This window comes from Danio rerio, chromosome 1 (assembly GCF_049306965.1).
Source record: "Danio rerio strain Tuebingen ecotype United States chromosome 1, GRCz12tu, whole genome shotgun sequence".
Classification (NCBI taxonomy): domain Eukaryota; kingdom Metazoa; phylum Chordata; class Actinopteri; order Cypriniformes; family Danionidae; genus Danio; species Danio rerio.
The window spans coordinates 37,785,691-37,802,735 of record NC_133176.1 but is presented as its reverse complement, the minus strand read 5'-3'; the positions used below and the strand labels follow the sequence as shown (position 1 = coordinate 37,802,735).

The window sequence follows — 17,045 nt, the reverse complement described above, 5'->3', positions numbered from 1 at the left end:
CATTGTAAAAGCGCTATACAAATAAAGCTGAATTGAATTGAATTGAATATAATTGATTACAGACGTTACAGCAGGCCATTTTGCATCATTGATCTGCAGTTATAATCAAACCATATTCATAAAAAGGTTAGTAATCAACATTTACAAGTATTTATGTGTATAAAGCATCTGTGTTTGTGAGAAGTGCTTCTCATAGCCTTTTATATGTGAACGACCCGTACAGCTTTAGACATTTCCTTGAGCGAGAACGACGTTAAGTAAAACTTTTTGTCATACACCATGCCCACCTAAAAGATTACCATTGGTACCCTTTTGGCAGTGGAAACGTAAGCCTGATAAAGGTGACCCATAACGTACTGTACCACTCAGTGGAAACGGGCCATTAAACTAGAAGTAGAATGTTCAACATAATCTCATGGCAATTCGTAAATTTTTTGATTTAGTGGCTAATTTGTATGAATTCGTACGATCTAATTCATACAATTTGGTACGATTTGCTCATCACCCAATGACGGTTGGGTTTAGGGGTGGGGTTAGGTGCTTCTTTTTAAAACCGTACAATTTCGTACAACTGCTCGTACGAATTAGCCACTAAACTTGCAAACCCTAAAATACTTACGTTTTCTCGTGAGATCAGGCTGGAATGTTTGATGCTAGCCTGCGTTTTGTAGGTTAAATGCTAAAATGGCTTGCCATAGCTGCGCACGGACGTTTAATTTAGATCGTCCGTTTGTAATGGCTGATGTATATTATAGGTCTACTCAGTTCGTCTTTAAAAGAAAATGTACACTGTTTTGTTTACGGACTGTAGCAGCAGTGAATATGAATCTTGAAGCGATGTTCACTAAGAGACAGAAACTTGCAAAGCAATAGGCACTTATGAGCAACAGGGTCCCGCGTCAACGTCACGTCTGTCACGCACGATTTAACGGGACGAACCGAGTCCACTGCGCGCGGAGATCAGAGTCAGGGAGTCTCCGCTGCGGCGCCGTGTTTTAGATCTGCTGTCACTTTTTCTAGGAACTGAACAGAATGTCTCTGGTGCTGTCCCTACACTGCATTGGCACCAGACGGCTGATGGAAACAGCCTACTGTTTTTTTCTTTTTCTTTCTTTTTTATGATGTTAATAGGAAAGCTCATCCAACAATCATAATTCTGTCATCTCTAAACTGACAACTGAGAAACACATAATACTTGGTGCCTTTTTTTAAAGAATGCCTTAACATTATCAAAATTTTTGATAATGTTAAGGAATCTGCAATATTTTTTTATTCAAAAATATTGCAGTTGCATGTTTTGTTTATTGTTTCATGTCCAGTTGACTGATAAGTTAACTTAATTCCTTTATGTTGTCCCAACACAAATTGATTGTGTGGAACCTAGAATCTCTTACAGTTTGTGTAGGTTCAGTAATTAAAATTTGTATAGCAAATAATAGATCGTTTTCATTTCCTTTAAAGTTAAACAATTGAACATTCATAGAAGGCTGAAAAATGCCCATTTTAGAAGAACATTTAAATGACACGTAAACTCTTTTTAAAGACTTCACTGTAAAAGCAATTAGTGGACTTTACTTAAAAAAGGAGTGAGTTCTTTGCCTTACAATTATTAATTAAACAAACTGTGTGCATGTATTATAAAAGCTAAGTCAATGGGTTTACTCACTTTTTTTAAGTAAAGTAACTGATCTCTTTCTACAGTGTTGATTTCTTTCTTTTTTTGGAATCTACATCAAAATTTAAAGATTATTAGTTGTGGCTACTATGCAATTCTGAATTCATGATCATAGCTATCTATTGAAGTTCAAACTAAATCAGAATTGGGGAAAGAAATGGATTTGAAGTAATTAGTTGTAAGTAGCATTGGTGTGAGACAGACTGGTCTGTATTTCTTAAACTGCTGATTTACTGTCATTGTCACATGCAAACACCTCTAGGGTTAACAGATATTGGTGAAAAAATAAGAAAATAGTGGGAAAGTTCCTTGCTTTTACCAGAGGTAAACAATAACTCGCATAACAGCAAGAGTCTGAGAATACAAAACCCACTGAAACCTTAAAGCAGGTGTGCAACAGCAGCATAAAACACATCTCCAATCCAATATCTGCTAAGAACTGCAAACTGAGGCTACATATTCACAGGCTCATATAAAATAGAAAATTATTTATAAAAAAAAAAGAAAATAGTGACTCTAGAATTATACGCTGTTATGTTAATTTTTTTTTTCTTTACCTGTTAAGAAATAACACTTTTATAGAATAATCAACATGAAGCATAATGAATTTGCAACAGCTAATAGGGGTTTAGGCACTCTGTTCTGCATTATGTCCAATATCGCACTTAGCTGTTTTAAATTCACTATAAACCACAGTTTCTTGGTGGTTGCTTTAATAGAAGATTAAAAAAAGTTTCCCTTGTATGAGTCTTGATTTCTGGACCAACATTCAAATGATTAGCAACAAAGCATGAATCCATCCTGCCATGTATGAAAAGTTTAGGCTGCTGCTTCTATAATGGTGTGGGAGATATATAGCACACTTGTGATTTGATTCCAACTGAGAATTGTTTAAACACCATAGTCTGCCGAATTGCTGCTGCTTATAATGTCTATGTCTTTATGAGCACAGTGTGCCCATCTTGTGATGCCTGCTTTCAGCTGGATTACATATCAGCTCAAATCATCGCAGATTGGTTTCTTAAATATACAACTTTGCTCTAACCATTATATATATATATATATATATATATATATATATATATATATATATATATATATATATATATATATATATATATATATATATATATATATATATATATATATATATATATATTTTTTTTTTTTTTTTTTTTTTTTTTTTCCCAATAGTCAGGTGATCATTTAATGCAAAAGTGCCAGAGCTACATCCTTGTATTAAAAAAAATAAAATATATAAAAAAAAGAGTTCTGGTCAGACATTTCTCTGTGAACTGTGCGAGGGACAGCTGTTATGGGCTGAACCGTGGCCATGATTATAGTTATGGAAAATCTAATGCCCCTGCTCATTAAGACCAAAACATCAGCACGGTCATACGACTGAAAACGGCAGAATCTCATCCAACCATAGGGCCATCTGCCGGTTTTATGGTTTTGCGCACATTTATGTCTTTTCCAGCAACTGAAATACTTAGTGGCGCCAAGATTGCTTAATGCTCTCATTAGAGACTTCAGCTGGAGTTTCATCTTATTTAATTATGTGTATATGATTATGATTTTAGCAATATCAACAAAACAACCACACAATTGTAAGAGTAATTCTGCGGTTAACCATATAAAAAATGAGTAAACGAGTTATATTTTAGGCAAAAATTGGCTTTTTTTTTGTCTTTGAAATGGTACTAAACTAAGCCAAAGCTGCATAGTTGTGTTTCACATATATCTGAATAAATCGTTTAAAGGATTTAATGACATGCTCCTAGTACTTGTACTTGTTACATGGTTGCTAATGTTGTGTTGTCACACCTTTAGATGCATTGTTTGAGAGGTCTACACTCCATTATAGCAGCTTTCACAGGCCACAAACTGCCCAGAGGCTCTCCGACTAGCAACCAGTCACAGTTAGAATTGCTCAATTTATAAAAACATCTTCTGAATTTTTTTTTTAATCTTTCTTAATGCTTTAGTCGTTATGTTCTCTTGTTTTGAACCATGTGTTTTCCACAAAGTAAAGTGTTTCTCATTTATTTTATAAATCACTGTTTTACTAGTATGATAGCCACTACTAAAACCGTCAAATACTAGATGAATAGGCAAAAGTGACCTATTCACACAAATGACTGATTTCAGTTCAGTTTAGTCACTTAAAATCTCTGAAAGGTAAATTATCTTTTAAAAAAATGTATTTGAGAACTGAGAGCAGGTCAATATAAAATATTCCATGTTTTCAGACATTGATTATTGAGGGGAAAACACACACACACACACACACACACACACACACACACACACACACACACACACACACACACACACACACACACACACAAACAAACACGCACGCACGCACACACACACACACACACACACACAGTATATTCCCTTAACAGAATGGGATATTTAATATCAAACTATTTCTCAAATAAATACAATTTTATTTATTGACATTTTTAAGTCATGCTATAAGTAAATTATAAAACAAACATGCACTTTTCTCGAAACAGGTGTCTTTGTATTTATGCTTGTGAGTAAATATTTGTGTCTATACAGAATAGAGTGTGAGCGAGAACAAATAATAAAAAGATCCACGTCACACAGAATCTAAGCCCCAACATTTCTGTTTATTCTTTACATGTGCTATTACAAGAACCCTCAATGTTGAATAAAAACAGCAAGAAAGGAACTGCTAAATTTCAGTGAAATGTTTAGAAAATAAATACATTTGTAAAATCGAAATAAAATGACAAAAAAATGCATCAACCATTCCATTTAAAACACACCTGATATTGGGAAAAAAATAAATCCAGAACAAAGAGGAATGTGTCCTTTTTGACAGTTTAAGCAGTCACACTAAAAAAAAAAAAAAAAAAAAAAAAACTACAACAAAAGAACAACACTGTTATAATTAAACGGTTCAGAGGCAACATGCGTGCAATGCATGAATAGTTTATCATAGCAAAATAGAAAGTAAATATTACTACTGTACATAACATTACTACAGTAACAAGCTTTGACTGATTTTACATTCTAGAGCGATGAAATGAACAGTGCTCATAAGTAATTTTAATTGATTTATAAACGCACATAGCTAAGATAAAAAAAAAAAAAAAAAGATTAGTCTGCTAATATTTTAAATCAATTCATAGGTGATTACAATTCATCTTGCTCTCTCAGCAGAATCACTCTACACAAATGCTTTTCATTCATGTTTCTGGAGACCCCAACTAAAACGGTACAGTTTACATGTCTTATGAACCCGACACAACTATTTCAGCTCTTGGAGTCTCCAATGAGCTAATGAGTTAAACCAGTTGTGTATAATTAAGAAGACGTGCAAAATGTGCAGTGTTGGGGCCCACAAAAATGAAGTCGAGAAACACATTTCTGCAGCATTGGTAGGCAAGACGTATAGCGTTCATATTTTTAGGATGTTATGGAACATTTATATATTGTCACAGACCAATTTACACCACAGCTCAGATGAGTAAAAAATGTCAGAACTGAGTTAGGGGCCATTTACCTTTCGTGTCTAAAATTGCATGGAAAGCGTGAGGCACATCACTTCCTTCACTATTTTCAAACATGTTTTGCACTCGCGTTTCAATGTCCATCTGTCGTTGCTGGCATGACTAACTGACAAAACATTGCTGCAGCTCTAATACAAGTATTATTTATTGACAAAAATTAAAAAGTGCTGCAGTGTGTGTGTGTGTGTTCTGTGTTTGTCTGAGGTAATTAGTCTACAGAAATGTGATTTTTTCTATACAAAGTAATAAGCTGATTGGTCAGTTCTTTTCATGTACACTTGTAGCATTCTGAAAAGTTAAGATGTTTTTAAGGCGGTGTGCCTGGAATAGCAAAGTACATCGCCTACTTTGGAAAAAACGAACTTGCACGAACAAAAGATGACAATTGTGAACAGCCCCTGGATAAAACAACACTGGATAAAAAGGTTACCGAACGTTTTTTTTAGAGGTGGTAGTCAGAAATGCATTTTTAGTGTTAATTCTTTAGTGTGCTTATATATGCTGAACAACAGAGAACCTGCTAATAAATAATAATCAATAACTTTTGTGATGAGATTTATAAAGATTTCTCAACTAACCATTTGTGATCAATTGAGACATTGACAGTTGGTGCAAATAGGGTCATAATAAAGCTACACAGTGTCTTTATTACAGTAAAACTGAACTGATTTTAAATTCACACACACTGTCATTGTGCCCAAAGCTGAAGATCTGGTTTTGTCAGGTTTTGCCATTGTAACAGGTGACCTTGGAGGTTATTTTATTTTTTTTCTTTCAGGAGGGTTTTACGTTTTCATCGCTCTGATTTGATCTGCAAATGAGAGGAGAAAATCAAAAGAACGTTATTTTTTATAAACAGGTTACAACAAAGTTGCTGGATTTTTTTTTTTTTTGGAGTGGGGAGAAGGTGGGGATGGGACAAACAATAAACTATTGAGTGTAAGACGACAGACATCTGTAAACTTTTATAATCTACACTTATCAGAATCTTCAAATACACCTCAAACATCAAGAAAAATAGGGGTCTGAAATTTTTTTGCATCAATTTGGGCTGTATCTAATCTTTAAAAAACCTCAAAAAGGTTTATTTGCTTTTGAAAATTGCCCAAAAGGCCGAAATGAAATTAAATGGTGCAAGAATACATACAGCCAAGATGCGAGTTCCTAAAGAAACTCTATTAATAAACAAGAATCACAACACATCTGGGAATTTCAGCTTCAGTACTTACAGTGCAATTTGTTCTATGGATAAAACAGAGCACAAGAGTAGAAATAGTATTTAATATTTTAAAATATGTTTTTGAGACCCTTCCTAAATAGTCCTTCCACTAGTCTCTAAAGCAAGGGTGCCCAAACTCGGTCTTTGAGGGCCAGTGTCCTGCAACGTTTAGTTCCAACCCCAATCAGACACACCTGGGCTAACTAATTAAGCTCTTACTAGGCTTTCTAGAAACATCTGTGCAGGTGTGTTGAGTCAAGTTGGAGCTAAAATCTGTAGGACACTGACCCTCCAGGACCGAGTTTGGGCACCCCTGCTATAAAGAAACAATTTAAGAATACATGGAAAATCAGATGCACAAAGCATGTAATGCAGTTACCTTGCAGCCAGTCTACACCCTCTAGAAGACCTTCTCCTTTCACTGCATCACTAGCACTGTAAAATAAATAAATAAATAAAACGTATTTAAATAATGATGATGATGATGATGATAATAATAATAATAATAATAATAATAGTTAAATAAAAAATAAAATAAATAAATAAAAGAGACGAGTCATTAAACAACAGTGGTCTTTGAAAAGAAAATGTCTTGAGGGGGCTAAAAAAATATGTAAGAATGCTTTTATTTCAACCAAACTAAAATAAATATAACTTAATCTAAAAGAAAAATATAACTGAAAAAAAATCCTTTAATCTGTTAAACAGCAGTAATATTTGTAAAATTAAAAAAATTCACATGATTATTTGCCTCTAGCCCTTTTCACATGTAGTTTACAATACTGTACTGGAAATGTTCTCTTTTATTCAGAATGTACATTAAATTGATCAAAAGTAACAGAAAACATTGTTTAAATGATATCTTTTACACATTATATCATCTTGGAAAAAGTTGTGGCTTCCATAAAAACAACTGTTGGCACTAAATGTACATGTAACCATAGGATTAGAGCTGTACTGTTAACCACACATGTCTGAGATGCTACTTGTGAACATTCACTGGAACCATGGATATGGGAACACTAATAGTAATATTAGTTCTAGGAATAGGAATTCTAATAGTAATATGAAACACGCAACCATAGCTGGCCCTCTAAAAGCGCAATCTCATAATGATCTAGACGTCTAAAGCTAAGCCTTCAATGAAAAACAAAATGCATTCAGAAAGGACAGGTTTTACCCTCAGGAGATTAAGTAAATTTGTTACAGACACACTTTGTGTTATTCCCATCTGAATTGAACACGTCTGTGTTGATTTCATGCAACCTTTGTAAAAATTAAAGAGCAAATTACCTATCCTGGCCGGCTCGGGGTGTTCCTCAGAGAAATCCAATTCCATCTAGATAGGAATGCTTGTCACTGTGGTATGTAATACCTTTTTTTTTCTCCATTTATTATGACATTTATTGAATACCGTAACTAAAGTTAAATCTGTGATTTGCTTCTGGTGCATTAACTTAGTGATTTATGTACAGCTAACATCTTTAATCAACGTATTAAGACAATTTAGTTAATAATGAGAGTTCCTTAATTATGAAATCTAATTAAAGAATTCCCTTAATTACAGGCATAACAATTGAATTATCTCACTTGCATAAACCTTGTTTATTTTAAATGACCTCCCATTTCGCCCACATAGATACAGACAGACCATCTTGGTAATTCATATCTGTAATCTCACTCTCAAGGTTATTAACTGTAACTCATACACTGTTTATATACTGCAACCATGACACAAAAAAAAAAAAAAAAAAAAATATATATATATATATATATATATATATATATATATATATATATATATATATATATATATATATATATATATATGTAAACTGAATGTTTCCTTTGCATTTTTAAAAGATTTGCACATAAAAGAATATATTATCAAAATGATTTCTGTATCTGTGAAAAATATAAAAAATGTCAAATATCAAAAATACTTTATATTTTATTCGAGCATAGTTAATCTTAGTGGATAATGCTTGAAATTTAGTTAATCAAATATATTGTGTTTATTTAATCTTTTGAATTTGTTGCAATTATTAAACAAATCCACAACTGATTTTCCAATTATCTGTTGGGGTTTAGTTTAAAGGTCACATGAAATAAAAAATATTTTTAGATGTTAGTTTTAAAGATATCTATAAGCAAGACGACTCCAAAACAGTGAAAAAAAATTACATGTAAAGCTTGCAGTTTGTCACTTCTGCCTAAATGGGTTCAGTTTCTCATCAAATCATAACCAATCAAATGATCTCTAGTGTCTGACAGGCCCCACCCCACCATTCAAGGTGACATCAGAATAAAATTGACCTTTTTTTATTTTATTTTTTTTTTCATTGTCAGGTTCTCCAGTATCTTACGGTAGCCTGAAACTGCCACTGAATAATGAAACTATAAATCATTTAATTATAAAAAAATACTTTATAACTCAGAATTCTGACTTTATAACTCGCAATTCTGACTTTACAACTCGCAATTCTGACTTTATAACTTACAATTCTCACTTTATAACTCAGAATTCTGACTTTATAACTCAAAATTCTGATTTTATAACTCGGAATTCTGACTTTACAACTCGGAATTCTGACTTTAAAGCTTGGAATTCTGACTTTATAGCTTAGAATTCTGACTTTATAATGCAGAATTGCGACTTCATAGTTTTTTTATATATTTTTTATTTGTTTGCATTTTTTTTTTTTTTATTCAGTGGTGGTAAGGGCTTCCATAGTATCTGCCAGTATCTACCAAAAATGATGGTACAGTGAAACAATCATTAGAGCCAGTTTGAGATTATTGTAGCTAATTAAAACTGATGGCGCACTCACACTATGCTATCCGAACCATGCCCAGGTGCGTTTCACGATTCGTTCGAGAAGTGTGAGTTCCTTGAATTGGGCTCAGGCACGGTTCATTTGGCCGGCCCTGGCCTGGCTGGAATAGGTGTGCCAAAGCGTGCCTGAGCCTGAATGTAAGGATGCAATGTGACTTTTAGGTGACTATTTCATGTGGATTTATTAATCATTCTTAATTTTCAACGAACGCAAACTGTCATGGTTTAGTACAAACGTAATCATCGAAGATGTAAGCGTGCTCATGTCTGGTAGGTAAAAATGCAATGTGAGTGCAGGCCGAAGGGGGGAGAGGATGGTAAACAATCATGCTTTGGCACGGTTCAAGGCAACTGTATCTAATGTGAGTGCGCCGTTAAGCAGCCAGTACAAAATATATTATGTCAGTAGAGCATTTAAACCAGCAGATGACAAAACTGATGTTTAAGATGTTTAGTTATTGTTACTTGTTTTGTTCTTGGTGTAAATGGGCTTTAACAATCTTACAGAAATAAATGTTTTGCTTTCCTACCAGATATGCCATGGTTTGTCCTTAATGTTTTCCAGACACAAAAGCTGGGAGACCTTTACTGCTGACAAAGCATCCCTGAGGTCCATCTTGTTGGCGAAAAAGAGTAAAGGTATCCTCCTGTGCTTAATATCTGTGTACATTCACAAAGGCAAATGTGATTAAGAATTAGGATGATTTTAAATCAGATCTGAAAATGATTACTAGAAAACAAATTCAAGAAAAGCAAGGGCTACCAGGGTGATTCAAAAGGGTATCCAGTTCCTCTTTTGCCACTACCATTCTAAGTTTATCTCCACTGTCAATCACAAATATGATGGCCTGCCCCTCTCTGAAAAAAAAACAAAAACACAACAGATGCATGCAAGTCACACAGCTTCATTCCAAAATGGCTGACGACACTCTGCTTGCTCAATATTATCAGATAAGCTTACTTGTAATAGTGTTCCCACAGATTTCTGTATCTTCCCTGTCCTGACATGTCAAACACTGTGAAAGAAAGACTTTGGGGAAAGAAGCTGTGTTAGTAAAATTTGGAAACATTACAAATATGGGGCTTTTCACATTGTGCCTCAAAGGACAGTTCACCCAAAAATTTAAATTCTGCCATCATTTACCCTCTACCCTCCAAAATTGTTTGAATTTCTTCTGTTGAACACAATGGAATATGTCTTGAAGAATGTTGGAGAAAATTTTTTATTTATTTATTTCCATTGTATTTTTTTGTTCTTACTATAAATGTTGATTGCTGGTTTCCCCCACACAGTCCTTAATATTATGTTATATGTTCAACACAGGAAAATCATGAAAGATTAGAACTACCTGAGTGTGCGGAAATGTAAATTTTTAGGGGTGATCTATCCAATTAAGGGTTGGGTTGTGTGTGTGTGTGTGTGTGTGTGTGTATATATATATATATATATATATATATATATATATATATATATATATATATATATTATATTTAGTCCAGAGTAAAAACATTTTTGCATTGTATACTTTGTTTACCCAGGATTAAAGGCAGTCTTTGAAAAAAAAAAAATATTTTCACCTTGAGGTCTTAAACTTTTCTATGCTGAATCCTATAGTTGGGACAATGTCTTGAGCCTGAGCCTGCAAGGAACACAAATAATAGGTATCACAATGTCACAGTGAGTGCACACTTAAAACAGAAATCAAAGAACAGAAAGGAAAAGGGAAAGTCATATTGTGTCTACAGGCATACATTGGATGGTTTTAGCTGGTTGATGATGGTAGTTTTTCCACTGTTGTCCAGACCCAAACACAGCACGTTCACTTCCTTCTTCTTTAGGCCCAGCCATCCTGCAAGCTTGTCAAAAAGCCCCATTTGCTTAGTTGGACGGGGCTCTTCTGCAAAGAGATCACATCAAAGACAAGCTCAATTAGATTATTCATTAGATGCATCATATGGCTGTGAAACACTAGGGACAACAGAAACATCTTTGTTTTTACAGGTTTCAAAATGCAGTAAGTGCTGAGGGGAACAGATTGATAATATAAAATAATAATAATATAAATCATAACAATTACATATTATAAATTATCCTTATCAATAGTTATGCTTTGATTTAAATATGAAAACCAGCTAATTCTGACATTTTTTAAAAACAAAATATACTACTTCATAATGATTGCTTATATACAGTATTTTCACAGTATGTCTGATAATAGTTTTTTTCTTCTGTAGAAAGTCTTATTTGTTTTATTTTGGCACAAATAAAAGCAGTTTTTATTTATTTAAGAATCATTTTAAAGACAATATTATTAGCCCCTTTAAGCTATATATTTTTCTCTATAGTCTACAGAACAAACCATTGTTATACAATAACTTTGCTAATTACCCTAACCAGCCTAGTTAGCCTAATTATGTTGAGTGAATATACAGTTTTACAGTTATACCCCCCCCCCCTCAAGTATTAGCCCCCATGTTTATTTTTTCCCCAATTTCTGTTAAACGGAGAGAAGATTTTTTTCAACACATTTCTAAACATAACAGTTTTAATAACTCATTTTTAACAACAGATTTATTTTATCTTTGCCATGATGACAGTAAATAATATTTTACTAGATAGTTTTCAAGAAACTTCTATACAGCTTAAAGTGACTTTTAAGGGTTAACTGGGTTATTTAGGGTAATTAGGCAAGTTATTGTATAATGATGGTTTGTTCAGTAAACTATCGAAAAAAAAATAGCTTAAAAGGGCTGATAATTTTGACATCAATATGCCTTTTAATTTCTCAGAGATGGGTTGCGGCTGGAAGCCGACAAGAAAATGAATGAATGAATGTATGGCTTTTAAAAAATTAAAAACCACTTTTATTCTAGCCGAAATAAAACAAGCAATACTTTCTTCAGAAATATTACCATATACTTTGAAAATTTCCTTACTTTGTTAAAAAAATAAAATAAATAAAATAAATAAATAATTCAAAGGGAGACTAATACCTTTGACTTATGTTATGAAAGAAGTTAATGATCATCAAAGCCATATTTATTGAATAAAACAATATAAATAAAAAATTAGTAATATTGTGAATTTTTGTCATAAATATATTTTAAAGTTACACTTGATCAGCATCATTTGTACAATGTTCAAATTTACATAATTCCTCAGAAATCATTCTGATATGATGACTTCATGCACAATAAACCTTTATTTTGATTATCTATATAATCAGATTATATAGAATATATATATATATATATATATATATATATATATATATATATATATATATATATATGTATATATATATATATATATATATATATATATATATATATATATATATATATAAATAAACCTATTACTTCTGATGATTATTAATAAAATCAAAAATAAAATCAATAACTAATAACGTATCATAGCAAACCTGTATCTGAATAATTTCTCAATATTCACTTGGCACTAAATACTGAACAATATAGAAATACGTTGTATTTTAAAATATAATTATAAAGTAAATTATTCTTAATGTAAGTGTTATTTGCTATATTCAATATTTATACATAGGGCGGTATGGTGGCTCAGTGGTCAAGTGGTCGCCTCACAGCAAGAAGGTCGCTGGTTCGAGTCCCAGATGAGCCTTTCTGTGTGGAGTTTGCATGTTCTTCAGCTCTGGTTTCCCCCACACTCCAAAGACATTCGGTATAGGTTAACAGGATTAACTAAATTGGCCATAGTGTATATGTGTGTGTAAATGTGAGAGTGTATGGGTGTTTCCCAGTACTGGGTTGCAGCTGGAAGGGCATCTGGTGCGTAAAAACATATGCTCGTTAAGTTAGTGGTTATTTCGGCTGTGGCGACCCCTGATAAATAAAGGGACTAAGCTGAAAGAAAATGAACAAATAAATATATTCATACATTTATATATACGTAGTATTGGTCTACATCCTAAAATAATTCAATAGCAGTAATTATTTAAACTAAACTGACTAACAGCTGTCAGCAGTCTGTAACAAGGACTGTCAATTGCACATATGCACTTTAACATTCTGCACATGTAAGCTGTTTTGCACATTAGTTATTCTCTGCTTCAGTTAAAAACTTTTTACACACTTTTTACAACTTTTTACAAAACATTTACACACACACACACACACACACACATATATATATATATATATATATATATATATATATACATTTAACCTTACTGGCATTCAGTGTAGACAGCAAAGTAAGAATTTCTTTCTACAGGGAACCTGTTCCTTACTGTACATATAAAGACTTTGAATGTTAAACCTAACAGTAAGCAGAAATGTATTTTCATATATATATATATATATATATATATATATATATATATATATATATATATATATATATATATATATATTATTTTTTTAGAAATACATTTTGATGGCAAATGAAGTCCACTCAGCGGCCAATGATCAGATGAGAATTTGTTTTAATTGTTTTAATTGTTTTAATTATCCTACTTAAGTAATTTAATACGAGAAGCGAGACTTACAGCTAGGGTCAACAAAATAACGTTACACTAAAGTAACTGCTACAACCTGAAGTAAGTTATGTGCATTTCACATACGTAAACTCGGTTATTTGTGTCTTGTTGGGTCTCTTAAAAACGTTACCTGTTGCATATCAGAAACGTTACGGTAAATGAAAATAGTATTTCCGTCGTCGCGTATTACAGCCACATACAATCATCCACCAATAATTCCATCACATGACAGCAGTGAAACTGACAGTATATAACGTCACATACTAGTGTCGTGGGTCAGACACGCAATACAACAGTTTTGCAACAGTAAAGCATAATCTACGGGTTCATTAATCCCCTGAGCTCATTAGCACACGGGCTAGCGCTTCACATGCACGAGAAACGTTAACATTATACAGAAATAATCCAAACAACAGAGTTCCGGAGTATGTGTCATAAAACCATTTAAAATTGACACAAAGAGAGCACGTGGTTGAAATTTGCTGTTAATTCAGGGCTATCATTTACATGTCTGTTGAAGATGACAACTAGTTAGCTGGATGCTAACCTGCTCTATGTGTCTGCTATGGTAAGCTCTTACTGCTCTTCTCCCAGTCGAAATTGAATGTTGTGTGTTTAATGGTTTAATGCTAATTTCACATTCAGATCTGACATGTATGTGATTTATAAAATGTTCAGTACCGATGGAAAAACGTAAACACACTCACCTGGGAAATCGTGTAGTTCACGCTCTCACACACACCGCTGCTAGGAGACCGATGACGCTTTTTCCATCCACTCACATGTAATGTTTACCTAATAGCATCATCTGGTGGACAATATCAGAGTTGCAGGTTTATAAAAATAAAACATAAATTCCAGAGGATGCACTTTTAGATTTTTGTAATGTTTCGAAAAATTATTGAATATATGGACTTTCATTTCAGAGTTGTACATGAAAACACACTTTTTCACATTCGCATTATTTCTACACATAAAAATGGTATCCTTCACCCAAACGTTTAATCTCAAACTATAAACATTTATTATGACAAAATTATGAAATAAAAAAATAAATAAATAATAATGCAATTTAAATATTAAATAGATAATAATTTACAATTGATTTAAATAAAATGTTATTATATGTTATGTTAAATTAAAGTTAAATATCTGTTTATTTGTGTGTTTATTATGTGCTGTATTTGTCTACAGGCAAAACTTTTAGTATTAGTCTGAAGAGAATGCTTTCTCTCTCTCTCTCTCTCTCTCTCTCTCTCTCTCTCTCTCTCTCTCTCTCTCTCTCTGTGTGTGTGTGTGTGTGTAAAATAGTTTTAATGGTTAAAATGACAACTGTTCTGGTAACTTCTAATAGAGGGATGTTAAACATATACATATTAATTGTTAATATTTAATAAATTATTAAAGCACAGTAGAACCCATTAAACTTATTATCAGTTTAATGGTTAAAATGTGATGGTTTGCAATGTTTTAATCATATTTCTTGTTTTTCAGATTAATAAAGGGACTAAGTTGAAAAGAAAATGAACAAATGAATGAATTATAATAATTCTAAAAAAAAATCTTACTGACATTCCTCTAAATGCAGGAGATCAGGAATGATTCGCAGCACAGATTAATCTAATGTTAATTAATTTGAATGTTAATCTAAAAACATTATCATCTGAGTGATCTAAACACCTTCATTGGAATATTGACTTCATTATAACAACTCACAATGCTATAGTTTGAATCAGTATATTAGTACTGTATCGGCATGTTAGAATATAGCATATTATTTACCCAGAACAGCAAATCGGCAACTTAAATGGTTTATGAAAGATCATGTGACACCAAGGACTGGAGTAAGGGCTAATAACAATTCAGCTTTAGAGAAGAGAAAATGATAAAACATTACAATAAGGTTTCATTCTGAAAATGGCATCATTAGTTAATTCAGTGCTAACTTCAATTTAACAAAAAATAAAAAATAAAATATATTGCTCATTGTTAATGTTAGTAAACACAGCAAATAGAGATCCACCGATTTGAAATTATTGTAAAAAATAAATAAATAAATAAAAATAAAAAGTAAAAAAACATTTTTGACTTGAACTTATGGCAGTCAATGATTTTAACAAAAACTTTTAACCAATTCCTCTTTCAATCCATTACTGTTATTGCCCAAATCCAGTTTTAAAGTTAGTGAAGATAGTTTTTTTAGGCCCAAATAATAATAATAATAATAATAATAATAATAATAATAATAATAATAATATTTAAATATGACAAAGGGGTGACAAAAAAAGGGCAAAATTTTTGATACAAAAAAAGTGTTCTTGGAGCTTTACAGTTGGACTACTGAAGACACATCACAGTATTGTGGTAACTTTTCTGGACTTTCAAAGTTGCAGTGTATAGAAGGTCAAATCCTGAATTTAATATAAAACATCTTATTTTCTGACTTGAAGTTAATTAATTAATAACCCAATTTTCAATTTTAAGTAAACTAATAATTTAATAAACCATAGGTATTGGCTTTTTTAAATTATTGCAGTTAGCTTTAGATTACTCTATTGTCAACTGTAATTCTCTGTGACCAATACATCTGTACATCCTTATAAACTAAAGAAAAACATTTTTTTTTTTTGCTTCTTTATCAAAACAGCACAAATGACCCTTTGGATCGACATAATAATTTCATATCATAACATTTTTGAAAAGCAAAACCGCAGTTCACATTTAAGTAATTTGCTTGTATGCTTGCACTTGTTTATGTGGTTCACATCGACACATGAGATGTGTATGAGTTGTACTCTAGTTTACAAGGACAAGCTTTGTGTTTTCATAATTTATATCAAAATCATATTTAATGTGGTCTTTAAATGACATAAAATTTTTTTCACAGGTTTCCTGTGAGCGTTGGATTGGTCAAGGCCATTAAAATGTGTTTTTTTTTTTTTTTTTACAGGGATAAAATATTTTTTTTTTCTATAGAGAGTCCTAGTAAACCATATATACAAGAGCAACATAGGCTCATTGTAAAAATGTACCCAAGTATACATTTCTGGAGAGCGCAAATTACGAAGCCAGAGCTACGAATGGCTGCAATTCGTCTTTAAAATGAACATTAGAATGCGGTATGACGCCACCGACAGCTTCTGTTTCTTTTTGCACTACCAGCTGACCACTTATCTCCAAACAGGTTTTTTCGACGTTGCCAGTTTGTCCAGCAGCTTGCCATGTGCATCGGTGGACATGAGATGTAGAAAGG

General features: G+C 32.4%; 1 protein-coding gene across 2 annotated transcripts; it reads right to left on the bottom strand.

Annotated features, from left to right (window-relative positions):
* Positions 1–4,298: 4,298 nt before the first annotated feature.
* Positions 4,299–14,552, bottom strand: arl6 (ARF like GTPase 6). 2 transcript variants are annotated; one of them, XM_073943790.1, is made up of 8 exons: positions 14,500–14,552; positions 11,031–11,176; positions 10,857–10,918; positions 10,240–10,308; positions 10,042–10,136; positions 9,809–9,938; positions 6,802–6,877; positions 4,299–6,034 (listed from the first exon to the last, which is right to left on the bottom strand). In XM_073943790.1, the coding sequence occupies exons 2-8, from the start codon at positions 11,151–11,153 to the stop codon at positions 6,017–6,019; spliced, it is 573 nt and encodes a 190-aa protein (XP_073799891.1). In that variant the 5' UTR covers positions 11,154–11,176; positions 14,500–14,552; the 3' UTR covers positions 4,299–6,016.
* Positions 14,553–17,045: the final 2,493 nt, after the last annotated feature.